Raw genomic sequence first — 27,397 nt, 5'->3', positions numbered from 1 at the left:
AATGGGCATGGGTCAGTTGGAATGGGCATGGGTCAGTTGGAGTAGCATGGGTCAGTTGGAATGAGCATGGGTCAATTGGAATGGGGGCATGGGTCAATTGGAATGGGGGCATGGGTCAGTTGGAATGGGCATGGGTCAGTTGGAGTAGCATGGGTCAGTTGGAATGAGCATGGGTCAGTTGGAATGGGCATGGGTCAGTTGGAGTGGGCATGGGTCAGTTGGAGTAGCATGGGTCAGTTGGAATGAACATGGGTCGATTGGAATGGGGGCATGGGTCAGTTGGAGTGGGCATGGGTCAGTTGGAATGAGCATGGGTCAGTTGGAGTGGCATGGGTCAGTTGGAATGGGCATGGGTCAGTTGGAACGAGCATGGGTCAATTGGAATGGAGGCATGGGTCAATTGGAATGGGGGCACGGGTCAGTTGGAGTGGGCATGGGTCAGTTGGAATGGGCATGGGTCAGTTGGAGTGGCATGGGTCAGTTGGAATGGGCATGGGTCAGTTGGAATGGGCATGGGTCAGTTGGAGTGGCATGGGTCAGTTGGAGCTGATATTGGTTAGCTGCAGTTGGCATGGATCAGTTGGAGTGGGCATGAATCAGTTGAAGTGGGCATGGGTCAGTTGGAGTGGGCATGGGTCAGTTGGAGTGGGCATGGGTCAGTTGGAGTGGGCGTGGGTCAGTTGAAGTGGGCATCGATCAGTTGGAGTGGGCATGGTTCAGTTGGAGTGGGCATGGGTCAGTTGAAGTGGGCATCGATCAGTTGGAGTGGGCATGGTTCAGTTGGAGTGGGCATGGATCAGTTGAAGTGGGCATCGATCAGTTGAAGTGGGCATGGGTCAGTTGAAGTGGGCATGGGTCAGTTGGAGTGGGCATGGGTCAGTTGGAGTAGGCATGGATCAGTTGGAGTGGGCATGGGTCAGTTGGAGTGGGCATGGATCAGTTGGAGTGGGCATGGGTCAGTTGGAGTGGGCATGGATCAGTTGGAGTGGGCATGGGTCAGTTGGAGTGGGCATGGATCAGTTGGAGTGGGCATGGATCAGTTGGAGTAGGCATGGATCAGTTGGAGTGGGCATGGTCTACTTGGCTGAATGGCCATTTCCTCTGCTCGAGAGTTGGTATAATTCAAGGTATTGGGATTGATAACGTGAGCTGGACACTGAGGTGGGCGAACTTCCCATCCCAGTCCTACGATTAACCAGAAAACAGCTCAGCAAAGATTTTATCAACTAGCGGCAGAAAAACCTCAGCATGTTTACCAGAGAATGCTGCATCTGCATATCACTGAGATACAGCCTGTCACGTCCTGTAGATACTATCACAGAGCCAGCTGAAGAGTAGGTAAAGTGCTGAGGGGATAGTAAGTGAATTAACTGACAGAATGAACTGCCAGTAACTATTGAAATGGGGGAGGCACCAACTCAGTGCCAATCGCACACCAAGCAATCAAAATACTCCCACCATTACCATCTCATGAAACCATTGCTGACAGAATCTTCATCCCCGCCCCAGAGAACTCAGCACTGGCTAGGGTGCGAAGATTCCTTGCCTCAGGAGGTGGTTGGGTCCGTGTCTCTCTCCAGGAGACGGGTTCATAACCCGAGCTGGCACTCCCAGGAGGCGGTGGGGGAGGAATGCCACACCGTTGGGGGGGTGCCACCTTCCAAACAAGACGCTAAACTGAGACTCTGTCTGCTCCCCCAAGGTGGATGTGAAAAAATGCACTATTTCAAGAAGAGTTCTCCTGGTCACCCTCACCATTATTTATCCCACAAAGATACACCGCAGAAATTCACCAGAGATCCTTAGACAGCACCTTCCAAACCCACGACCACTTCCATCTAGAAGGACAAGGGCAGCAGATACATGGGGAACACCACCACCTGCAAGTTCCCCTCCAAGACACTCACCATCCTGACTTGGAAATACATCGGCCGTTCCTTCGCAGTCGCTGGGTCAAAATCCTGGAATTCCCTCCCTCACGGCATTGTGGGTCAACCCACAGCACATAGCCTACAGCGATTCAAGAAGGCAGCTCACCACCACCTTCTCAAGGGGCAACTAGGGATGGGCAATAAATGCTGGCCCAGCCAGCGACACCCATGTCCCATGAATGAATAATGAAAAAGATTCAACATGCCTAAAAAGACAGATTAACCATTCAATGAACTCATTGCTGTTTATGGAACCTTGGAGTCTGCAAGTTGCCTTCCATCATAACAGTGACGACACTGAGAAAAATGAAGCACTTTAACAGTCGTAAAGCACTTTGCTATGTCTGCAGGTTGTAAGAGGCATTTGCAACATGCATTTCTCCCTCAATCTCCTTTCCCATACGTACTATACTCAGTGTTAAAGCTGTGTGTGAGTGTAGCTGATGGAGGGTCATTGGGCACCAATGCTTCCTGTGCGATACAGTGTAGAGAATCCCAGCTCACTGATCCCAAGGAAGATTGTGGAACCCAGAAACTGGGGAGTCTGCGCTTGCACTGTTGGGAGAAAGAAGCCGTTTTCACTACCGTAAACTGCAAGGAGCTCATTCCTGCTGTCCATTGGGCGGCACGGTGGCACAGTGGTCAGCACTGCTGCCTCACGGCGCCAGGGACCCAGGTTCGATTCCCGGCTTGGGTTACTGTCTGTGTTGAGTTTGCACGTTCTCCCCGTGTCTGCATGAGTTTCCTCCGGGTGCTCAGGTTTCCTCCAGGTGCTCCGGTTTCCTCCCACACTCCAAAGATGTGTAGTTAGGTGGATTGGCCATGCTAAATGTGTGGGGTTACAGGGATAGGGCAGAGAAGAGGGACTGGCTAAGATACTGGGTCAGAGAGCCAGTGCAGGCATGATGGGCCGAATGGCCTCTTCTACACTGGAGGGACCTTCTGGTTCTATTCTATGATTGGTCTTTGGATATAAGTGAGGCTACATATGCAAAGAACCAAGAAAAGCACAGCACAGGAACAGACCCTTCGGCCCTCCAAGCCCGTGCTGATCATGATGCCCTAACTCAACTAAAAAAAAAATTTCTGCCCTTACTCGGTCCGTATCCCTCTATTCCCTCCCTCCCTGTTCATACAGTCAGACCAATAACTCCAGTCAGGAAGGTTTGCATTCCTGTAGCACCTCCCAAGAGCTCAGGGCATCCCAAAGCATCTTACAACCAATGAAGTACAATGGAATCACTGTTGTAATGTTGGAAATCCAATCCACACACAGCAAGCTGATACAAACAACAATGCGATTGTGATTAAATAGAATGATTTTATTGATGTTGATAGATAAATACTGGCCAGGGCACTGGGCAGGGCGGGGAGAGCAGAGGAACTTCCTCATTCTTCTTCGAGATAACACAATAGAATCATTTATAAGAGAACAGAAAGGGCCTTAGTTTCATTCCCATTCGAAAGACACCACATCCAACAGTGCCGCACTCCTTCAGCAGTGCGCTGGAATGTCATAGAATCGTGGAATCCCTACAGTGCAGAAGGAGGCCATTCGGCCCATTGAGCCTGCACCGACAACAATCCCACCCAGGCCCTATTCCCATAACCCCACATATTTACCCTGCTAATCCCCCTGACACTAAGGGGCAATTCAGCACGGCCAATCAACCTAATCAGCACATCTTTCGGACTGTGGGAGGAGCACCCGGAGGAAGCCCACACGCAGACACAGGGAGAATGTGCAGTCTCCGCACAGACAGTGACCCGAGGCCAGAATCGAACTCAGGCCACTGGTTCTGTGAGGCAGCAGTGCTAACTACTGTGCCACCGTGTCAACCTAGATTTTTGTACCCAAGGCCTAGAGCGGGTCTTGAACCCACAACCTTCTGGTTCTAAGGTAGGAGAGCTGTTAATTGTATATTAGTTGTGTTTAGTTGCATGCAAATGGTGAACATTGACCTGGGGGGTGGAGGGGGGGAGGGATTGATTGTGTACCTATAAATAGACACAAGCTAGATGTTGGGTTAGGAGATGCATGCTTGTAATGTGTAATCTTGTCAATAAATAGTTATAAAAGTTGTAAAGATTGCGTCCAGTTCCATTCTTCAATAATTGGCTTTCTAGAGCATAACGGGTGCTGGTGGATGATTGGATAATTCCCCTCCTGGGGTCTGCACTGCCGTTTGTGACTGAAATTGATTTTACGCACTATATCTGCCTAAGACCACAAGAAACTACAAAAGGTCGTGAATGTAGCCCAATCCATCACGCAAACCAGCCTCCCATCCATTGACTCTGTCTACACTTCCCGCTGCCTCGGCAAAGCAGCCAGCAGAATTAAGGACCCCACGCACCCCGGACATTCTCTCTTCCACCTTCTTCCATCGGGAAAAAGATACAAAAGTCTGAGGTCACGTACCAACCGACTCAAGAACAGCTTCTTCCCTGCTGCCGTCAGACTTTTGAATGGACCTACCTTGCATTAAGTTGAGCTTTCTCTATACCCTAGCTATGACTGTAACTACATTCTGCACTCTCTCCCTTCCTTCTCTATGAACGGTATGCTTTGTCGGTATAGCGTGCAAGAAACAATACTTTTCACTAATACATGTGACAATAATAAATCAAATCAAATTGTTTGTGTTGCTATTCTTCACTCATTGTATTTTGCTGAAGAAATAATCTTGCTTTAATCGGGAGACTGTGCTGTCATTTAGATTATGAGATCAGTTTGTACCTTGGAGACACTCTGTTTACAGTCAGAGAGGAATTACAGGATTGAAGGAGGTCATGCAGCCCATTGAGTTGGTGCTAGCTCTCTGCAGAGAAATCCAATCAGTTCTATTTAACTGCTATAGCCCTATATAAGTTTATTTGCCCCCAGAAGGAAAAAACAGTTTGGACCAGTATTCTTATTTTCCCATTGCTACCTCACAGCGCCAGGGACCCGGGTTCAATTCCCGGCCTTGGGTCACTGTCTGTGTGGAGTCCGCACATTCTCCCCGTGTCTACGTGGGTTTCCTCCGGGTGCTCCGGTTTCTTCCCACAGTCCAAAAGATGTGCTGGTTAGGGTGCATTGGCCGTGCTAAATTCCCCCTCAGTGTAACCCGAACAGGCGCCAGAGTGTAGCTTCTAAAGTAAAGTTTATTTATTTGTCACAAGTAAGGCTTACATTAAAACTGCAATGAAGTTACTGTGAAATTCCCCGAGTCACCACACTTCGGTGCCTGTTCGGGTCAACGCACCCTAACCAGCACGTCTTTCAGACTGTGGGAGGAAACCGGAGCACGCGGAGGAAACCCATGCAGACACGGGGAGAACGCGCAGACTCCACACAGACAGTGACCCCAAGCCAGGAATCGGCGCTGTGAGGCAACAGTGCTAACCACTGTGCCACCGTGCTGCCCATGTACCCAAACAGGCACCGGAGTGTGGCAACGAGGGGATTTTCACAGTAACTTCATTGCAGTGTTAATGTAAGCCTTAGTTGTGGCACTAATAAATAAACTAAACTAAACTTTAAAGTATACAGGTGCAGTTGAGACCAATATACTATATTTTCCTGTTTTACTGGTGTTCCATTTTAAAGTATACAAGACCAGTTTGGACCTGTATTCTTATTTCCACGTTTTGCTGTTTCTTTCCCTCCTGGGCCACAAGTACCCAGCCAATTTCCTTCTGAAATCATTGATTGTCTTTGCTTCCACTCCCCTTGAAGGTGTGAAAACAATCCTTCTTCACAACACCTCCGGATCTCCTCCCAAAACCTTAAATCTGCGGTCTGTAAACCATCAATAATGCACATCTCCATCAAATGACCATAAGACCATGAGATATAGGAGCAGAATTAGGCCACTCGGCCCATCGAGTCTGCTCCGCCATTCTATCATGGCTGATATGATTCTCATCCCCGTTCTCCCACCTCCTCCCCATAACCCTCGATGCCCTTATTGATCCAAGATTGATCAAACGCCCTCTCGATGTCCTTTGCCCCAAGGATAGCGACCCCAGCTTCTCCAACTCAGAGCTGAAATCCCCTGGAACCGCTCCGGTAAATCTCCTCTGTGCCTCGGTTGTGGTAAGACTGGTGTGTATGGGAGGTCCCCCCCCCCCCCCCCCACCTTCAGTCCTATCTGATTGCCGCTAATTGGCTGATTAAAGGTGTCATCGCCTACTTTGCAATGGCGAGGGTAGTGCGTTAATCGCGCAGTACACTCCCCAGTTTGGAAATAAAAGTGGATTAACGGCAGACATATCACCTCCTAGATGTACACAGACAAACCTGAAAAGCCCTTCATCTCAGGAGCATGCATTCCACCTCTGTCTCACACTCTTTAACTCAGCTACAACACCCCACCCCCACCAGCCTAACCTACATGCGTCATCATAGGGCCAATTCTTCATCAAACCCCACGCTATGTGTTTGAGACAGTATTACTCATCGGCAATGTTACAACAGCCAGGCTCATCAAACGGAGAACTTCAATCGGAAATGAAGCTGCAAAGTTTCTCATTACTCCACAGGAAGAGGTTTCAGCGACAAACTAATTTTTTTTATTATTCATTCGTGGGACATGGGCGTCACTGGCTGGGCCAACATTTCTTACCCATCCCTAGTTGCCCGTGGACAGTTAAGAGTCAACCACATTGCTGTGGCTCTGGAGTCACATGTAGGCCAGACCGGGTAAGGACGGCAGATTTCATAAGTTCATGGGAGCAGAATTAGGCCACTCGGCCCATCCAGTCCGCTCTGCCATTCGATCATGGCTGATATGCTCCTCATCCCCATTTTCCTGCCTTCTCCCCATAACCTTGCAACCCATCACCAATTAAAAATCTGTCTAACTCCTCCTTAAATTTACTCACTGTCCCAGCATCCATCGCACTTTGGGGCAGCGAATTCCACAGATTCACAACCCTTTGGGAGAAATAGTTTCTCCTCAACTCTGTTTTAAATTTGCTGCCCCTTATCCTAAGACTATGACCTCTCGTCCTAGAATGTTCCACAAGAGGAAGCATCCGCTCCACGTCTACTTTATCCATAACCTTTTATCATCTTGTATATCATCCCTAAAGGACATTAGTGAACCAGATGGGTTTTTCCGACAATGGTTTCACGGTCATCAGTAGATTCTTAATTCCAGATTTTAAAAAAATTGAATTCAAATTCCACCAGCTGCCGTGGCGGGATTCGAACCCACGTCTCCAGAACATTTTTGGATTGATAGTCTAGCAATAATACCACTAGGCCATCGCCTCCCCTTGAAATGTTGAAATTAAGTTTGTTTAATCAGGGGTGGGGGAATCGAACTTCATCTGATTCCAGGTTTCCCCCTCCCCACCAAGGGGCTCTGGGATTCAGTCAACAATAATGGACATTGAAGACAAACTCTACATAAATCGTCCCCCCCTTCCAGACCCAGAAGGCTGCTCCACTGAAGAAATGTTGTCGGAGGTTGGAACCCTAAACACATCAAAGGATAGAGCTACAGATCAAGACTATAACAGAAAGGTGGTGCCTTCCACAATCTCAAGATGCCCTAAGATGCTTTGCAGCCGATGAGGTGTTTTTGGAGTGATGTCGCTGCAGGGAGCCAATTCGTGCACAGTAAGTTCTACGAACAGCGGTGTGATAAGGATCAGATATTCTGTTGGCCAAGGGATAAATGTCAAAGTCGCCATAGTCCCACTCTCCCCTTTGAGGGTGTGGGGAGAACTGACTGGTGATGATTTAACCTGAGGATCACCAACTTCAGGTGAGGGGCAAGGTTGAGAAGGCAAGTGTGATGACTTCAGCCAGGCTAATGAGGTTGGCTTGCTAGAGGATGAACTACCTGATGAATCTTAACTGATGATTAAATCAGGGAGCCTCATGCTCCCTATTTAAAGCAGGTGTGTCAGACTCCCAGTCTGCTTTCAGCAGGGAGCAACTGGAGAGCTGGCTGTGTACAGGTGTATGGTGTAAATAAAGTAACTTGGTGACGGGACTTTCGCCTCCGTGGAGTTATTACAGTGGGGCCTCAGCCGGTACGGGAATTGAACCCACGCTGTTGGCGTCGCTCTGCATCACTAACCAGCCGTCCAGCCCACTGAGCTAACCAACCGACTGTGGCTCACTGGCTAACATTCTCATCTCTGAGTCAGTTCGAGTCTGACACCAGAGATTTCAGCACACACACCCTTGCATGCCATTCCAATGCAGTGCTGAGGGAGTGCTGATGAGATGCTGGTGAGTGTAACGGATGAGATACATGGGTGGCAGAGTGGTTAGCACTGCTGCCTCACAGCGCCAGGGATCCGGGTTCGATTCCCGGCTTGGGTCACCATCTGTGTGGAGTTTGTACATTCTCCCCATGTCTGCGTGGGTTTCCTCCGGGCGCTCCAGTTTCCTCCCACAGTCCAAAAGACGTGCTGGTTAGGGTGCATTGGCCGTGCTAAATTCTCCTTCAGTGTACCCGAACAGGCGCCGGAGTGTGGCAACTAGGGGATTTTCACAGTAACTTCATTGCAGTGTTAATGTAAGCCTACTTGTAACACTAATAAAGATATCAAGCCCAGATCTCTCAGATTGACACAAGACGCCCCCGTGACACTATTTCAAGTAAAAGCAACAGAGTTAGGTGGCCTGACCAATATTTACCCCTCAGTCAACATCACAAAAAAAAACAGATTATCTGGTCATTATCATGTTGTTGTTAATGAGATCTTGCTGTGCTCTGTTGCCTACATTGCAATAGTGACCACACAAAGTACTTCACTGGTTGTAAAAATCTCTTTGATTCCGGAGCTGAGAGCTTATGAGGCTTATGAGGAGAGACTGAGAGGACTGGGGCTATACTCATTGGAATTTAGAGGCATATCTCATAGAAATATATAAGATTATGAAGGGAATAAATAAGATAGAAGCAGGGAAGTTGTTTCCACTGGCGGGTGAAACTAGAACTAGGGGGCATTGCCTCAAAATAAGGGGGAGCAGATTTAGGACTGAGTTGAGGAGGAACTTCTTCACACAAAGGGTTGTGAATCTGTGGAATTCCCTGCCCAGTGGAGCAGTTGAGACTACCTCATTGAGTTTTTAAGGCAAGGATAGATGAATTTTTGAACAGTAAAGGGTTATGGTGAGCGGGCGGGTAAGTGGAGCTGAGTCCATGAAAAGATCAGCCATGATCTTATTGAATGGCGGAGCAGGCTCGAGGGGCCAGATGGCCTATTCCTGCTCCTAGTTCTTATGTCCTTATGTTCTTAACAGAGCCAGAGTAAAGTTAAGGTGCAGAAAGAGGCCATTCAGCCCATCATGTCTACACCGGCCAAACAAAGGAGAAAAATAAACCTAGTTAACTTTATTTCAATCCCATTTTCCAGCACCTGGTCTGTGGCCTAGCAGGTCCAGCTCTTCAGATACGGATCCAGGTACATTTTAAATAAGTTGTGTGTTTCAGTCTCAATCACCAACTCAGGCAGTGAATTCCACGCCCTCCGGATGAAAACAGTTTTCCCCGTATCCCCTCTAACCCTTCTGCCAATCATCTTAAATCTACCCCCAGGTAATCGACCCCTCAGCTAAGGGTCTTTCCCATGTACCCCAGCTAGGCCCCTCATGGTGTTGTAGACCTCAATTAGGTTACCCCTCTGCGCTAAGGAAAACAACCCCAACCTATCAAATCTCTCCACAAGGCTGCAATTTTCAAGTCCTGGCAACATTCTTGTAAATCTCCCCTGCACTCCCTCCAGAGCAATTATGTCCTTCCTGTAATGCGGTGACCAGAACCGTACACAGAATTCCAGCTGTGGCCTCACCAGCATTTTATACATTTCCATCATTACGTCCTTTTGTATTCAGCACTGCACCCAATGGCGGCACAGTGGTTAGCACTACTGCCTCACAGCGCCAGAGACCCAAGTTCGAGTCCCGGCTTGGGTCAATGTCTGTGCACCTTCTCCCCTGTGTCTGCGTGGGTTTCCTCCGGGTGCTCCGGTTTCCTCCCGCAGTCCAGAAGACGTGCTGGTTAGGGTGCATTGGCCGTGCTAAATTCTCCCTCAGTGTAACCCGAACAGGCGACTAGGGGATTTTCACAGTAACTTCATTGCAGTATTAACGTAAGCCTATTTGTGACACTTAAAAAGAATAAAAGAGGAAGTCATTCCATATGCTCTCTAACCATCTTGTCCTCCTGTCAAGGATCAATGGACAACACACTCCAAGGTCTCTCTTTGTTAATGCAAGTTCTATCTTGGTTCTGAGGGACAGGCTGTAAATGTTGCTCCAGCCATCCCAATCCACATGAATGAATAACAAAAAAAATAACTAAATATAAATGTAAGTCTTTCTTTCACGCCGTGTCCTGGGCATCGCAGAGGATGGCTGAATATGTGTGAAAATGAGGAAACTCGAAAATAAACAACACTCTCACACTTAGGTAGTGAGTCATGCCCTGCCCTTAAACATTGAGGAAGCTAAGATCTCGCCTTGGCCAAAATAAATAATCTCGAACGGCTGCTAGTGGCTTTTGTTAAAAGTAAAAAACTGCAGTTGCTGGAAATCTGAACTGCAAATGGAAAGTCCTGGAAGTACTCAGTGGGTCTGGCAGCGTCCGTCGAGAGAGAGAAAAACAGAGTTGACGTTTCAGGTCGATGACATTTTGTCAGCACTGAAATAAAAGTTAGAGATTAATCCGCCTTTAACAAAATGCAGAAGGCGGAAGAGGGGAAGGAAAGAGTAAAAGGGGAAGATGTATTAACGAGGTGGAAGGCAGGAAAGATTGAACGACAGAAGGGATGATGGGGCAAGGGTAAAAGTGATGGTAGTAGGACAAGAAGAGATGCAATAATGGGCTTGGAGAACGCCCAAATGACAGCAGTGGAGTAATCATCATTTAATCACTCTCCCCTCCGCAATTGGGGAGACGGTGGCGTAGTGGTATTGTCACTGGACTAGTAATCCAGAGATCCATGGTAATGTTCTGGGTTCGAATCCCATCCCTGCAGGTGGTCAAATTTGAATTCAATAAACAACTGGAATTAAGAATCTACTGATGACCAGGAAAACATTGTCGTTTGTCAGGAAAAACCCATCTGGTTCACTAACGTCCTTTAGGGAAGGAAATCTGCCATCCTTACCTGGTCTGGTCTACATGTGACTCCAGAGCCACAGCAATGTCATAGAGTCATAGAGGTTTACAACATGGGAACAGGCCCTTCAGCCCAACTTGTCCATGCTGCCCTTTTTTTAACCACTAAGCTAATCCCAATTGCCCCGCATTTGACCCATATCCCTCTATACCCATCTTACCCATGTAACTGTCTAAATGCTTTTTAAATGACAAAATTGTACCCGCCTCTACTACTGCCTCTGGCAGCTCGTTCCAGACACTCACCACCCGCTGTGTGAAAAAATTGCTCCTCTGGGCCCTTTTGTATCTCTCCCCTCTCACCTTAAACCTATGCCCTCTAGTTTTAGACTCCCCTACCTTTGGGAAAAGGTATCTAGCTGAAATATGCTCCTCATTATTTTATAGACCTCTATAAGATCACCCCTCAGCCTCCTACGCTCCAGGGAAAAAAGTCCCAGTCTATCCAGCCTCTCCTTATAACTCAAACCATCAAGTACCGGTAGCATCCGAGTAAATCTCTTCTGCACTCTTTCTAGTTCAATAATATCCTTTCTATAATAGGGTGAGCAGAACTGTACACAATGCGGTTGACTCTCAACTGCCCTCTGATATTGAGGGATGGGGACTAAGTGCTGGGCCCAGCCAGCGACGCCACACTCCTCAAAATGAATAACTATCGCAGACTTTCTCGTTTGCCTACTCCTCCTATTTATTGGCTGGCCGTATTCTGCTAAATCTCTAAACTCTTTCATGGAAACTGATCAACCTGAAACATTGGGCGGGATTTTGCTGCCCCGGCTCGAGGGAGAGTGGAAATTCCCGCCGGAGATCAACGGACATTTCCGTTGTCCGCCCCTCTCCCGCTCCGATTCCATGGCGGGCAGGGCGGTAGAATTCCGGTGATTAACTCTGTTTCTCCCCCCTCCCCCGCCACGGTCACTGGGCATCGCCTAACTTTATTTCACATTTCCAGCATCTGCAGCATTTTATTCCAAAAGAAAGGAGTGGATTTGCTTAGCAGGTGGTTAGTGGGGTGCATGAGAGAGTAACAAGTCAATAATTATCAGAAAAATACAGCAAGGGCAAAGGATGTTTTATAAAGTATCATTCCGTGGGATGTGAACATCGCTGCCAAAGCCAAAGTTAGTTGCCCATCCCCAATTGCCCTTGAACCGAATGGATTGCTAGGCCCTTTCAGAGGGCAGTTTCAGTTGAGAGTCAACCACATTGCTGTGGGTCTGGAGTCACGTGTAGGCCAGACTGGGTAAGGACAGCAGATTTCCTTCCCGAACGGACATTAGTGAATCAAATGGGTTTTTCCGACAGCCGATTCATGGTCATAATTACTGAGACTAGTTTGCAATTGAATTCTAATTCCATCAGCTGCCATGGTGGGATTTGAACCCATGACCCCAGGGCATTAGCCTGAGCCTCTGGATTACCAGTCCAGTGACATTACCACTCCACCAATGGGCTTGAAAAGACTAGTGGAAGCTTTCGATCAAATCAAAAGTATTTCTTCCTTTGAAAACAATAGAATATTAATATCCAGGAATCTTCAAATATTTCATCAACATAGGACCAATATAGGATCATGACAATGCAGATGGAGGCCATTCGGTCCATCGAGTCTGCGCTGACAACAATCCCATCCTGGCATTATCCCCATAGCCCCACGTATTTACCCTGCTAATCCCCCCTGGACATTAAGGGGCAATTTGGCATGGCCAATTCACCTAACCTACACATCTTTGCACACTAAGGGTTAATTTAGCACGGCCAATCAACCTAACCTTTGGACTGTGGGGGGAATCCGGAGCACCCGGAGGAAACCCACGCAGACACGGGGGAGAACGTGCAGACTCCACACAGACAGTGACCCAAGCCGGGAATTGAACCCGGGTCCCTGGCACCGTGAGGCAGCCGTGCTAACCCACTGTGCCACCGTGCCGCCCTTCATAGAACATCCACTAACTCCCTTGGACACAACAAAGGAGGGATTAACAGGGTAAATATATGGGGTTACGGGGATAGGGCCTGGGTGGGATTGTGGTCGGTGCAGACTCGATGGGCCGAACGGAGGGATTCTATGATTTCTATGATTTCTGTGAAGGATGTTTTCTTGGGTCTGTTAATTGGAATGCTGGGGATGAAATGAATGGTATCCGGTTCGTCAGATCATCCCATCCGGAAAATCCCATTGGAGATCTGTGATAGAAACAGAACATGCTGGAAAATCTCAGCAGGTCAGGCAGCATCCGCAGAGAGAAGATGTTTTTTAAATCTCCTTCTACTTGTCGAAAGATTCTCTCTCCAGGTGAGTTTTTCCAGCATCTCCTGATTTTTCTTTAGTCGGCAGATCTCCAGCATCCGTGGTGTTTGACTGATTTTTGATCTATTGGAAGATTCTCAATTTCTTGGGATATTTCCCTGGAGAGGAGTTCCACGGACTGAAAGTGTCCCCATTAACAAGCACCGTCTGCGGCTCATTAAGAGGAGCGGAATTTCCCCACGTTTCTGCGTGAAGCTCTAAAGTAATTCTCAGTAGTAGGGGCTGGTTTTTTTCTACTGGATGATGAGGGCTTTATCTCAATAAATATTTCAGTGGGGGGGGAGGGTCAAAGAAAGTTACAGATTTGAGGGAAGGAAAATGCACTTTATGCATTCCCTCTCTCTGAAATGTGACTTAATTTGTGGGAAAACACCTAACACAAAGGGAAGGAGAGATCCTAGAAGCAGCACAGTGGCACAGTGGGTTAGCACTGCTGCCTCACAGCGCCAGGGACCCGGATTCGATTCCCGGCTTGGGTCACTGTCTGTGTGGAGTCTGCACATTCTCCCCCGTGTCTGTGTGGGTTTCCTCCGGGTGCTCCGGTTTCCTCCCACGCTCCAAAGATGTGCAGGTTAGGTGGATTGGCCGCGCTAAATTCTCCCTCAGTGTACCCAAACAGGCACCAGAGTGTGGCAACAAGGGGATTTCCACAGTAACTTCATTGCAGTGTTAATGTAAGCCTACTTGTGACTAATCAATAAACTTTAGAAGGCTACTGGATAACTTGCTAAACCGTGCAAGCTAACATTCTCACAGCAGCACAGAGTAGTCACTCACCTTGCTGTACCCCACAGGCCAACCATCGCTTCAAACCCATCTTGACCCGTGGCTCTTAGGTCTCTACTATCGTTCAGTGTTCAGCGCTACGTTCCGAGAGTCTTCAGGCTGTGGCTGCCTTTGTCACGCCCCCTGCCGTCTTACAGAACCTTTCCCAATAGCAGTATTGCCTTTAGCAGAGCACTCTACCTGCCCCCAACGTACTTCGACCCTCCAACCCCCTCACTGTGGGCTCCTCTTGAAGACTTTGCCCCCCCCCGCCCACCTCTTCAAGCCCGTTAACAAATGGACTGCGAGCCTTCCCTGCAAAGCGCTGCCTCCCACAGCGCAAAGCAAGATCGGTTTGATTGCAACTGCCAAACCAAGTTGCCGGTCACGTGACCGCATCGGTCTGATTCAGAGGAAATGCTCAGCCCCAAACCTTGTCCTTTTTCTACCTTCCTGACTTCCTGCTTGCAACAATATATCTCACAGTCTGTCGAATTTCCTCAGATTCACAACCAGGGTACTCTTGATTCACAGTAAGGTTTGCAAACGTTTCCCAGTAGCTACAGGAAGGGATAGAATGGAACAGCACAGAAGGAGGCCATTCAGCCCATGCCCCAAGTGCCACCTCTTTGAAAGGATTCTCCAATTAGTTTTTTTGTCATAAAGTTTATTTATTAGTGTTACAAGGCTTACATTAACACTGCAATGAAGTTACTGTGAAAATCACCTAGTCGCCACACTCCGGCGCCTGTTTGGGTACATTGAGGGAGAACGTAGCATGGCCAATGCACCTACAGGGTGACACAGTGGTTAGCACTGCTGCCTCACAGCGACAGGGACCCGGGTTTGATTCCCGGCTTGGGTCACTGTCTGTGTGGAGTCTGCACCATTCTCCCCGTTTCTGTGTGGGTTTCCTCCGGGTGCTCCGGTTTCCTCCCACATTCTGAAAGACGTGCTGGTTAGGGTGCATTGGCCGCGCTAAACTCTCCCTCAGTGTACCCAAACAGGCGCCGAAGTGTGGCGACTAGGGGATCTTCCCAGTAACTTCATTGCAGTGTTAATGTAAGCCTTACTTATGACTAATAAATTAACTTTAACCAGCACGTCTTTCGGACTGTGGGAGGAAACCGGAGCACCGGGAGGAAACCCACGCAGACACGGGGGAGAATGTGCAGACTCCACACAGACAGTGAGCCAAGCCAGGAATCGAACCCGGGTCCCTGGCACTGTGATGCCGCGGTGCTAACCACTGTGCCACCGTGCCACCCACCAACCCCCTCAGCCCCACTCTCTCACCCAAATCTTTCATTTCCAAATGTTTATCCAATTCCCTTTTGAAAGAGACCATTGAGTCGGCCTCAATTCCTCCACCCTTTCACATCATAGATCATAACAACTCACTGCATAGAAAATACTCCTCATCTCCCCCTCTGGATTTTTATTCTAAATCTGGGCCCTCTGCTTATCGATGCTCCTGCCACTGAAACCAGTTTCTCTTTGCTTACTCCATCAAAACCCTTTATCATCTTCAACACTTCTCTCTCCTTAAGATCCCTCTGTTCTAAGGAGACAAAATGTCAGTTCCTGTAGTCTTCCTACAGAGGGCAGCACAGTGGTTGGCACTGCTGCCTCACAGCGCCAGGGACCCAGGTTCGATTCCGGTCTCGGGTCACTGTCTGTGTGGAGTTTGCACGTTCTCCCCGTGTCTGCGTGGGTTTCCTCCGGGTGCTCCAGTTTCCTCCCACACTCCAAAAATGTGCGGGTTAGGTGGATTGGCCATGCTAAGTTACCCCTTAGTGTCCAAAGATGTGTAGGTTGTGTGGATTGGCCATGTTAAATTGGCCCTTAGTGTCCAAAGATGTGAAAGCTAGGTGGATTGACCATGCTAAATTGTCCCTCAGTGTCCAAAGAGGTGCAGGTTAGGTGGATTGGCCATGCTAAATTGTCCCTTAGTGTCCAAAGATGTGTAGGTTACGTGCATTGGCCATGCTAAATTGCCCCTTAGCGTCCCAAAATGTGTAAATTAGGCGGATTGGCCATGCTAAATTGCCCCTTCGTGTCCAAAGATGTGTAGGTTAGGTGGATTGGCCGTGCTAAATTGCCCCTTCGTGTCCAAAGATGTGTAGGTTAGGTGGATTAGCCATGCTAAATTGTCCCTTAGTGTCCAAAGACGTGTAGGTTAGGTGGATTGGCCATTCTAAATTGCCCCTTAGTGTCCAAAGACGTGCAGATTACGGGGATTGGCCATGCTAAATTGCCCCTTTGTGTTTGAGATATGTAGGGGGTGAGGGTGGGGTGGGATGCTCATAGCGTCAGCGCAGGCTTGATGGGCTGAATGGCCTCTTCTGCACTGTAGGAATCCTATGATTCCATGAGAACTGTAGTTCGTCTGATTTCACCTCTCTCTTCACCTCTTACCGATTAAACTCTGCCTGTGACCACCTGTGGAGACCCAACTGTTGCCCAGAGCCAACTGTTTAAAAATAAGGGGTTGCACCTTTAAGACAGAGATGGGGAGAATTCTCTTCTCTCAGAGGGTTGTGAGTCTTTGGAAGTACCTTCCTCAAAAGACAGTGGAAGCAGAATCTTTGAATGTTTTTAAGGCAGGTAGATTCTTGATTAACAAGAGGGGAGGGTGAAAGGTTAGAGGGGGTGTAGGCGGATGGTTTCAATCAGATCGGCTGTGATCTTAGCGAATGGTGGAGCAGGTTTGAGGGGCCGAATGGCCTACTCCTGCAGCTAATACGAATGTTTTTGATTTGATTATTGTCACATATATTAGTATACAGTGAAAAGTATTGTTTCTTGCGCGCTGTACAGACAAAGCATACCATTCATAGAGAAGGAAAGGAGAGAGTGCAGAATGTAGTGTTACAGTCATAGCTAGGGTGTAGAGAAAGATCAACTTAATGCAAGGTAAGTCCATTCAGAAGTCTGACGGCAGCAGGGAAGAAGCTGTTCTTGAGTCAGTTGGTACGTGACCGCAGACTTTTGCATATTTCTCCCGATGGAAGAAGGTGAAAGAGAGAATGTCCGGAGCGCGTGGGATCCTTGATTATGCTGGCTGCTTTTCCAAGACAGCGGGAAGTGTAGACAGAGTCAGTGGATGGGAGGCTGGTTTGCCTGATGGATTGGGCTTCATTCACGACCTTTTGTAGTTCCTTGCGGTCTTGGGCAGAGCAGGAGCCATACCAAGCTGTGATACAACCAGATACATACTACGGTGCATCTGTAAAAGTTGATGAGAATTGTAATGGACATGTCAAATTTCATTAGCCTTCTGAGAAAGTAGAGGCATTGGTGGACTTTTTTAACTATAGTGTTGGCATGGGGGGGACCAGGACAGGTTGTTGGTGATCTGGACACCTCGAAGCTCTCAACCCTTTCTACTTTGTCCCCACTGATGTAGACAGGGGCATGTTCTCTGTTATGCTTCCTGAAATCGATGACAATCTCCTTCGTTTTGTTGACGTTGAGGGAGAGATTATTGTCATCGCTCCAGTTCACAGATGTACTTGTGTAACTAATATACAGCGAGATTTGAGCTGAAGTAGTTTCTGGATTGCATAACCAGAATATGCAGTGCCTGTATCGAGTAACTGAGAAGTTGCACAATCATAGGCATCTCCGAAACCCGTCATTATGTCAGCTGAATGTTACATCAGAGCAGCAAGCACTATATATATATATATATAGATCCTTTGGAGGAGTGGGCAGCATGATGGCACAGTGGTTAGCATTGCTGCCTCACAGCGCCAGGGACCCGGATTCAATTCCAGCCTCGGGTCACTGTCTGTGTGGAATTGATTATCTTAGAATCCCTACAGCACAGAAAGAGGCCATTCGGCCCATCGAGTCTGCACCGACCACAATCCCACCCAGGCCCTACCCCCATATCCCTCTATGGATTGGCCATGTTAAATTGGCCCTTAGTGTCCAAAGATGTGAAAGCTAGGTGGATTGACCATGCTAAATTGTCCCTCAGTGTCCAAAGAGGTGCAGGTTAGGTGGATTGGCCATGCTAAATTGTCCCTTAGTGTCCAAAGATGTGTAGGTTACGTGCATTGGCCATGCTAAATTGCCCCTTAGCGTCCCATATTTACCCACTAATCCCTCTAACCTAAGCATTCCAGGACATTAAGGGGCAATTTTAGCATGGCCAATCAACCTAACCCGCACATCTTTGGACTGTGGGAGGAAACTGAAGCACCCGGAGGAAACCCACGCAGACACGAGGAGAACGTGCAAACTCCACACAGACAGTGACCCAAGCCAGGAATCGAACCCAGGTCCCTGGAGCTGTGAAGCATCAGCGCTAACCACTGTGCTACCGTGTCTGCACCTTCTCCCCGTGTCTGCGTGGGTTTCCTCCGGGTGCTCCGGTTTCCTCCCACGCTCCAAAGATGTGCGGGTTAGGTGGATTGGCCATGCTAAATTGCCCCTTAGTGTCAGGGGGAATTAGCAGGGTAAATGTGTGGGGTTACGGGGAATCGGGCCTGGGTTGGATTGTGGTCGGTGCAGACTCGATGGGCCGAATGGCCTCTTTCTGCACTGTAGGGATTCTATGATTCTATGAGTTAGGTTGCACTGTGGGATGTGCAGGAGAATCATAGAATAGAATCCCTACAGTACAGAAGGAGGCCATTCGGCCCATCGAGAAGGAGCTGTCAACTTCAATCCTAATTGAAGTTCACTCAGATTTGCCCCAGATATGAAGAGATTGTTCATTGATTTGAACCTCTTCCTTGCCTATCTCTTTTTCGATAAAGCATTAGTCATTTCCTGCCTGCCAAGGCTGCCAGCCACAGTTTTGCTAATTGGCTGTTTGGAAGTCGGACGACAGTCATGATCACGTTGGCACCAAACACAAGCCCATCCATAGTGATGGCGTGTGGGCAAAGGAAACACCCCCCCTGGTGCCATTCTCCGATTCTGCCTTGCCCAAAGACATTGTTCACCACTTCCAACGGTTACGGGTTACTTTCAATAAGATCAGTCGTGAAGCTAACGTTACCAAGCTTTACATAACACCTACTGTCCAGAAGCAGGCCATTCGGCCCACCTGCCAGTCTTTATGCTCCACACCAACCTTCTCCAACCTTTCTCCCTCTCAGTGTATCCCTACCATCGCTTTCTCCCTCCTGTTTCCCACTTCAATATTTCCCCCTTCAACTACTCACCTCAACCACTCTCGGTGGGAGCGAGTGCCGCATTCCCCCCACTCTCTGACTAGAAATGTTTGTGCTGAACTCCCGGTTGGATTTAAGAATGACCGTCTCATATTGACGGCCCTCCCCCAGCCCCCCCCAGGTTCTGGTCATGTCAGCAGAATGGCTAAGATCAAGCTTGAGATCCGCTGTAACGCCCGCTCTTGTCAGCTTGGAGCTAGTATGTATATCTCTTGTAGGGACCATGAATTATATTCGATTGGAGTTGGTTTTTGGAGTAAGCAAGGAGATGTGCTTAGGGTCTTTGTGTCTCTGAGAAAAAAATGTTTTTCAAATGGAAGTATTATTTATAGGATCCCTACACTGCAAAAGGAGGCCATTCAGCCCATCGAGTCTGCACCAACCACAATCCCACCAAGGCCCTATCCCCATAACCCCACATATTTACCCTGCTAATCCCCCTGGCACTAGGGTCAATTTAGCACAGCCAATCCACCTAACCCGCACACCTTTGGAGTGTGGGAGGAAACCGGAGCACCCGGAGGAAACCCACACAGACACGGGGAGAATGTGCAAACTCCGCACAGATAGTGACCCAAGCCAGGAATCGAACCCAGGTCCCTGGCGCTGTGAGGCCGCAGTGCTAACCACTGTGCCACTGTGTCGCCCCTTTTACCACAATGGTCCTGAACCTAGACTCCAGGGAACCCCTAAGAGTGGGGTGGGGGGGGGGGGGTGGGGAGAGGGGTGGTCTGTAGAGGCTTTTGAGAGAATTCGCAAAATAGTTTCTCTAGCTGAGCGACCGAGAGTAAAAGGGAAAGTTGCGTTTCTACCTGCCTTTTATAGATAGCTGACAAGATGGCCAATCCCAGAATTCCCAGATACTCTCCACAGTCATGGGGAGGGAGTCTCAGCTGCCGTGGTTCTCAGAGGTAAGCCCCCCTCTCCCCTACCGCCCCCCCCCCCCCCCCAAACCCCCACAGTTACTTTTGAGAGGAGTGGAGAGGTGAGATACTGCTGTGAGATACTGAGATACTTCTTGCGGGGGGGGAGTGTTGAATTTGGGTTCAAGGGCAGTGAATGTGTCATCATGATGCTGCGTAGACCCACCCCACCCTCTCACCCCTGCCCCAAACCTCCAGACTGTGTACTTCCAGTGTTTTCTGTTGATATTAACCTCTCATTTGGTTAGATTCTTGTAATTGTTGAAAATATAATGCCCTTATTCAGAAAGGGAGGGAGGCAAAACGTTGGAAACTACAAGCCATTTATCTGACATTGTGGAATTGTTAGAATCCACGATTAAGGAAGCAATAATAGGACATTTAGAAAGTCAAAATGCAACCCATCAGAGTCAGCATGGTTTTATAAAGGGTTAATCCTGTTTGACTAATTTGTTAGAGTTCTTCAAAGATCCAACAAACAAGGTGGATAATGGGGTTCCTGTAGACGTAATGTATCTGGACTTCCAGAAGGCATTTGATAAGGTGCCGCACAAAAGGTTAATACACAAGGTTGGTTCACATGGGATTAGGGGTCATTTATTAGCTTGGATTGGGGACTGGCTAACCTACAGAAAGCCGGGATAAGTGGATCTTTTTTGGATCTTTTCTTAGAATCATAGAATCACTACAGTGCAGAAGGAGGCCATTCGGCCCATCGGGTCTGCACCAATCACAATCCCACCCAAGCGCCATCATTTACCCTAGCTAGTCCCCCTGACACTAAGGGGCAATTTAGCACGGCCAATCCATCTAACCTGCACATACATGGGAGGTGATGGCCTAGTGGTATTATCGCTAGACGATTAATCCAGAAACTCAGCGAATGTTCTGGGGACCCGGGTTCGAATCCCGCCACGGCAGATGGTGAAATTTTGAATTCAATAAAAAAATATCTGGAATTAAGAATCTACTGATGACCATGAAACCATAGTCGATTGTTGGAAAAGCTCATCTGGTTCACTGATGTTCCTTTAGGGAAGGAAATCTGCCGTCCTTACCCGGTCTGGCCTACATGTGACTCCAGAGCCACAGCAATGTGGTTGACTCTCAACTGCCCTCCAAGGGCAACTAGGGATGGGCAATAAATGCTGGCCCAGTCAGCGACGCCCATGTCCCACGAATGAATTTAAAACATAAATAAATAAAAATCTTTGGATTGTGGGAGGAAACCAGAGCACCCAGAAGAAGCCCATGCAGACATGCTGCAGTCCCTGTGGTGTAGGTACACCCACAGTGCTGTTAGGGAGGGGAGTTTTCCAGAATTATGACTCAGCGACAGTGAAGGAACTGTGATTCATTTCCAAGTCAGGATGGTGAGTATCTTAGAGGGGAACTCACAAAAGTTAACCACATTAAGATAATCTGTTGGCACGCATTCGTATTTAAGTTACACGTAACCACTATCTCTGAATTTCCTGTTTTATTTCATTATTGTCTAAATCACTGAAATTGGCATCAAATGGCTACACTAAGCAATTACTCACTTCTTGAAGACATTACTTAAACACCACTTACATGCAGCATGTTCCTACGGTGAGTATCTCAAAGACCTCCATCAGTCCACCCCTCACACTTGTCTCATGTTTCCCCCGTGAAGTGGGGGGAAATTAGAATTATCTCTTGGCGCCTCCATCAGAGGAAGTGTCTGCCTTGGGTCTCAGGGGCAGATGCTCCATGAATTGCCACAACAGAATCCACCACCTGCTGGGCAACCGGTTAACTGCAATCCCAGTGTTGTAGCACAGTCAGACTATCCCTCTTAGGGTGGAACAGTGACACAGTGGTTAGCACTGTTGCCTCACAGTGCCTGGGTTCAATTCCGCCTTGGGCGACTGTGCAGAGCGTTGTGGAGTTGAGTTTAGAAGGATGTAAAGGGTGTTTATAAAGATGTAAAAAAAAACTGTTGGAGGGGAAAAAAACAGTGCGTGGTCCATTTAAAAGCTGGTTTTGTGTTCAATGCTGGAAGGTTTAAATTGCAGGTATACACAGAGTATACAGATTGCAACATTTGTCTCAGAGACCAAAAGCATCAGGGTTGCCTTAGTAACTGGCTCTGCAGGTTTTGCATTTGGTTAGCCTATGGGTTTCAAGAGGACACTTAGCGAATGGGAACCTATCAGATTTGAATTTGCTGTTGTTGTCAACCTCAGGCCAATCCGAGTACAGGAATGTTGATAGGTCATTAGGATCACAAAAAGGAACTCAACTGCCTTCAGTGCAATTGTACCAGGGGTTGAGCCCAGAGTTCATAGAATCATAGAATCATTCCAGTGAAAAGTATTGTTTCTTGCGCGCTGTACAGACAAAGCATACCGTTCATAGAGAAGGAAAGGAGAGAGTGCAGAATGTAGTGTTACAGTCATAGTTAGGGTGTAGGGAATGATCAACTTAATGCGAGGTAGGTCCATTCAAAAGTCTGACAGCAGCAGGGAAGAAGCTGTTCTTGAGTCGGTTGGTATGTGTATCTTTTTCCCGATGGAAGAAGGTGGGAGAGAGAATGTCCGGGGTGCGTGGCGTCCTTCATTATGCTGGCTGCTTTGCCGAGGCAGCGGGAAGTGTAGACAGAGTCAATGGATGGGAGGCTGGTTTGCATGATGGATTGGGCTATATTCACGACCTTTAGTAGTTTCTTGCGGTCTTGGGCAGAGCAGGAGCCCATACCAAGCTGTGATACGACCAGAAAGAATGCTTTCTATGGTGCATCTGGAAAAGTTGATGAGAGTCGTAGCTGACATGCCAAATTTCCTTGGCATCTGAGAAAGTAGAGGCGTTGGTGGGGCCTTTCTTAACTATAGTGTCGGCATGGGGGGGATCAGGACAGGTTGTTGGTGATCTGAACACCGAAAAACTTGAAGCTCTCGACCTGAGGACTTCCTTCTTGGATAAGGTCACCAAAATTGCACACAATACTCCAGGTGTGGCCTCACCGACGCCCTATACAATTGCAGCAAAGCATCCCTATCCCTGTATTCAAATCCTCTCACTATGAAGGCCAACAGCTTCTCTGCACCCTCTCCAGGGCCTTGACATCCTCTAAACATAGCATTGTGGGCAATGATGTTGTCATCTCTACACAGGTCAAAGTTCAAAGTGGATGCTTGTTATACTTCCAGCCTGACTCAGTTCCGACGCCAGACGTCTTGAAAGAGGTCACTGAAAACTTCAGTGCAGTGTTTATTCTCACAGAACTGCTCAGTTGTTTAAACTCATGCCGATGGGATTAATGACATTGGGAAAGAACATGGTGTCAAAGTTAGCCATGAGGCTAACCATGTTCACCGCTACTCACACATGAACGGTACAACAGCCTCAGGAGGGGGTGGGGTGGGGGGTGGGGGGGGGGGGGGGGTTGCGGTGCAGACAACAATGTCCAAACGTTGAGTTGTATCTTCGCTAGCTTCCTGAACATGGCATCCTTCCCGTCACCCCCCCTCCCCCCGCCCCCCCCCCCCCCCCCCCCCGTCTCCGAGGAATTTGCCCACTTACCACACCACAGAAAGTTAAGTCTTCTCATTGCAAACCTTCTAACCACGTGATGATTGTTAATTCCTACCAAGCAACCTCTCTGGCCCTGAAAATTAACTAATGCAAGTGTGGAGTCTCATGTCTTCAACTCCGAGAATTTTGCTTTTTGGGCTTGGGGGAGGAGGGGGATTTTAACGAGGTGAAAATTTTAAGTTTAATTAGTTTTCTTACTCTTCCTTTTTGTGTCTTTTATTTCTTTCTATTTCTATTATGGGGGAGGCGATGGCCTAGTGGTATTATCGCTAGGCTATTAATCCAGAAAACTCAGCGAATGTTCTGGGGACCCGGGTTCGAATCCCGCCATGGCAGCTGGTGGAATTTGAATTCAATTAAAAATATCTGGAATTAAGAATCTACTGATGACCCTGAAACCATTGTTGATTGTTGGAAAAAAACCCATCTGGTTCACCAATGTCCTTTAGGGAAGGAAATCTGCCGTCCTTACCCAATGGGCGGCACGGTAGCACAGTGGTTAGCACTGTTGCCTCACAGCGCCAGGGACCTGGGTTCGATTCCCGGCTTGGGTCACTGTCTGTGTGGTGTTTGCACGTTCTCCCCATGTCTGTGTGGGTTTGCTCCGGTTTCCTCCCACAGTCCAAAGATGTGTGGGTTAGGTGGATTGGCCATGCTAAATTGCCCCCTAGTGTCGGGGGACCAGCTAGGATAAATGCATGGAGTTATGGGTAGAATTGTGGTTGGTGCAGACTTGATGAGAGGAATGGTCTCTATGATCTGGCCTACATGTGACTCCAGAGTCACAGCAATGTGGTTGACTCTCAACTGCCCTCCAAGGACATCTAGGGATGGGCAATAAATACTGGCCCAGCCAGCGACACCCATGTCCCACAAATGAATAAAAAGAGAATTTTAAAAATCCAACCTTTCCTTCTCTCTCTTAATTCCTTGTTCCGAACCTAATCTGACATCATATTCGCCCACCTTTAATTCCTTAATCGCGTACTGTTCCCAATCCTTAAAATCTGATTTGTTAGGGAGATACGCTGTCGGTTGCTGTTAATCTCAGATGCCCTCTTGCCCTTGCTGTGACTATAACAGCTTCATGAGGGCAGGATTTTCCAGCCACGCTCACCCCAAGACCGGAAAACCCCTCCCGAGGTCAATGGACCTTTGCATGTTCCTGTCCCGCCACGCTACAATTCGGGTGGAGTGGGAAAATTGCTCCCTCGGTAACTGTCGGGGCAGCAATGTTTCGGGTTAAAGGCTGAGGGGCCTAGTCTACTGAGCTAAGTCTGACACCAGTAGAAGTTGTGATGAGTGAACTCTGACCCACAGAGAGTTTCCAATCCACCAAAGCTGCTTTGAGTCATCAAAGGTCCCAGTGCAGCGCAGGACACAGAGTACAGCACAGCAAGATCAAATCAAACTAAGAATGAGTACCACAGTCCTTGTCTTCAATGCTTCTGCTAAATAGTGATGGAATGCTACACAAATGTGTTAAAGAGTTGGTGACTAACATTCTGGCCCTGAAAATGATGCTTAGTCTACACTCTGCTCTTTCGTCATCAATTTATTCACATCTGCCTTTAATTTTTGAAGAAACTGAGAAATACATTGCACCCAAATCAATGGTGCTCACAGAATGGTCCACACCTCCTGTAATAAGTCCTCGGAGGCAGAAGTCCCTTCACCAGAATCCCTTTATTTACAATTCCGACAGCTGTACACAGAGTGCTCGCAGTCAGCAGTCTAACTTCAGGAGCGCCAGAGGGAACTGACACTCCCGGTTAAATACAAGGAAAAGACTCCCTGATTGGCCCATCAATTGGATCCTTAATCAGGGAGCTCATATTCCAATAGGCCAACCTCAATGGCCTGATTGAAGTCATTATAGAGTGCCAGCATCAAGACAGAGACAATACACCCAGCCCGAGGCACTCAAGCTAGAAGCAGCATTTTCACACACACACACACTCACACTCACTCACACACACACTCACACTCACTCACACACACACTCACACACACACTCACACACACACTCACACTCACTCACACACACAGTCACACACACACTCACACACACACTCACACTCACTCACACACACTCACACACACACTCACACACACACACTCACACACACACTCACACTCACTCACACACACACTCACACACACACTCACATCACACTCACACTCACTCACACACACATCACACTCACTCACACACACAGTCACACACACACTCACACACACACTCACACTCACTCACACACACTCACACACACACTCACACACACACACTCACACACCACTCACACTCACTCACACACACACACACACTCACACACACACTCACACTCACTCACACACACGCACACACACACACTCACACACACACACACACACACACTCACACTCACTCACACACACACTCACACACACACTCACACTCACTCACACACACTCACACACACACACTCACACACACTCACACACACACACACTCACACACACACACACTCACACACACACGCACACACACACACTCACACACACACTCACACTCACTCACACACACGCACACACACACACTCACACACACACTCACTCACACACACGCACACACTCACACACACATACTCACACACGCACGCACACTCACACACACACACTCACATACTCTCACACATACACACACACTCACTCACCCACGCACACACTCACTCACACACACACTGACACTCACCCACACACACACTCACACACACACACACTCACTCACCCACGCACACACTCACTCACACACACACTGACACTCACACACACACTCACTCACCCACGCACACACTCACACTCAAACACACACATTCACAAACACACACTCACACACACACACACTCACTCACACACACTCACACACTCACTCATGCACAAACTCACTCACACACACACACTGACACACACTCACTGACACACACACACACACTGACACACACTCACACACACGTTCACACACGCACACACACTGACACACACTCACACAGTCACACTCACACACACACTGACACACACACTCACACACATGTGCATGCACGCACTCACACACATAAAAACACACACACGTACAGACACAGATACAAAAACACACAGATACACATACAGACACATATACACAGACAAACAGATACACATACAGACATGTATACACACAGGCACACATATTGTATTATATACAATTAATACAAGAGTCTTTTTAGGTGGATGTCGATTGCGGTTTGGTAAGATACAGAGTTCACGGGTGGGATTTTCTGACCACGCTCGCCCCAAGATCAGAAAATCCCACCCAATGTCAACAGGTCTTTGCATGGTCCGTGGTCGGTTAACAAAGTAAATCGTCCGCCAAACAGGAACTGGTGAAGTTGTTTCATGGCAAATATGATGCTGAGTGCCTCGTTCTCAAACTGTCCATTATTTTGTTTCACGCTTATTAAAGTTTGTGTTATGGAGGCTGCTGGCCGCTCCTCCCCAGTAACCATAACAATGCGATACAACAGCACCCACCCCATAGGGCGATGGGTCACATGCTAGTTAAATACTC

General features: G+C 48.1%; 1 protein-coding gene across 1 annotated transcript in view; it reads right to left on the bottom strand.

Annotated features, from left to right (window-relative positions):
- Positions 1-14,339, bottom strand: part of LOC144507745 (ras GTPase-activating protein nGAP-like) — a 55,653-nt gene extending 41,314 nt beyond the window's left edge. The window contains exon 1 of the mRNA XM_078235012.1: positions 14,154-14,339. Coding sequence (XP_078091138.1) covers positions 14,154-14,193 — 40 coding nt within the window. The 5' untranslated portion in view covers positions 14,194-14,339. The remainder of the gene's footprint in view (positions 1-14,153) is intronic.
- Between the last annotated feature and the right edge of the window lie 13,058 nt (positions 14,340-27,397).

The sequence above is a fragment of the Mustelus asterias genome, chromosome 19, assembly GCF_964213995.1.
Source record: "Mustelus asterias chromosome 19, sMusAst1.hap1.1, whole genome shotgun sequence".
Classification (NCBI taxonomy): domain Eukaryota; kingdom Metazoa; phylum Chordata; class Chondrichthyes; order Carcharhiniformes; family Triakidae; genus Mustelus; species Mustelus asterias.
Note: the sequence above shows the minus strand (reverse complement) of the source record. Positions and strands in the feature narration are given on the sequence as shown.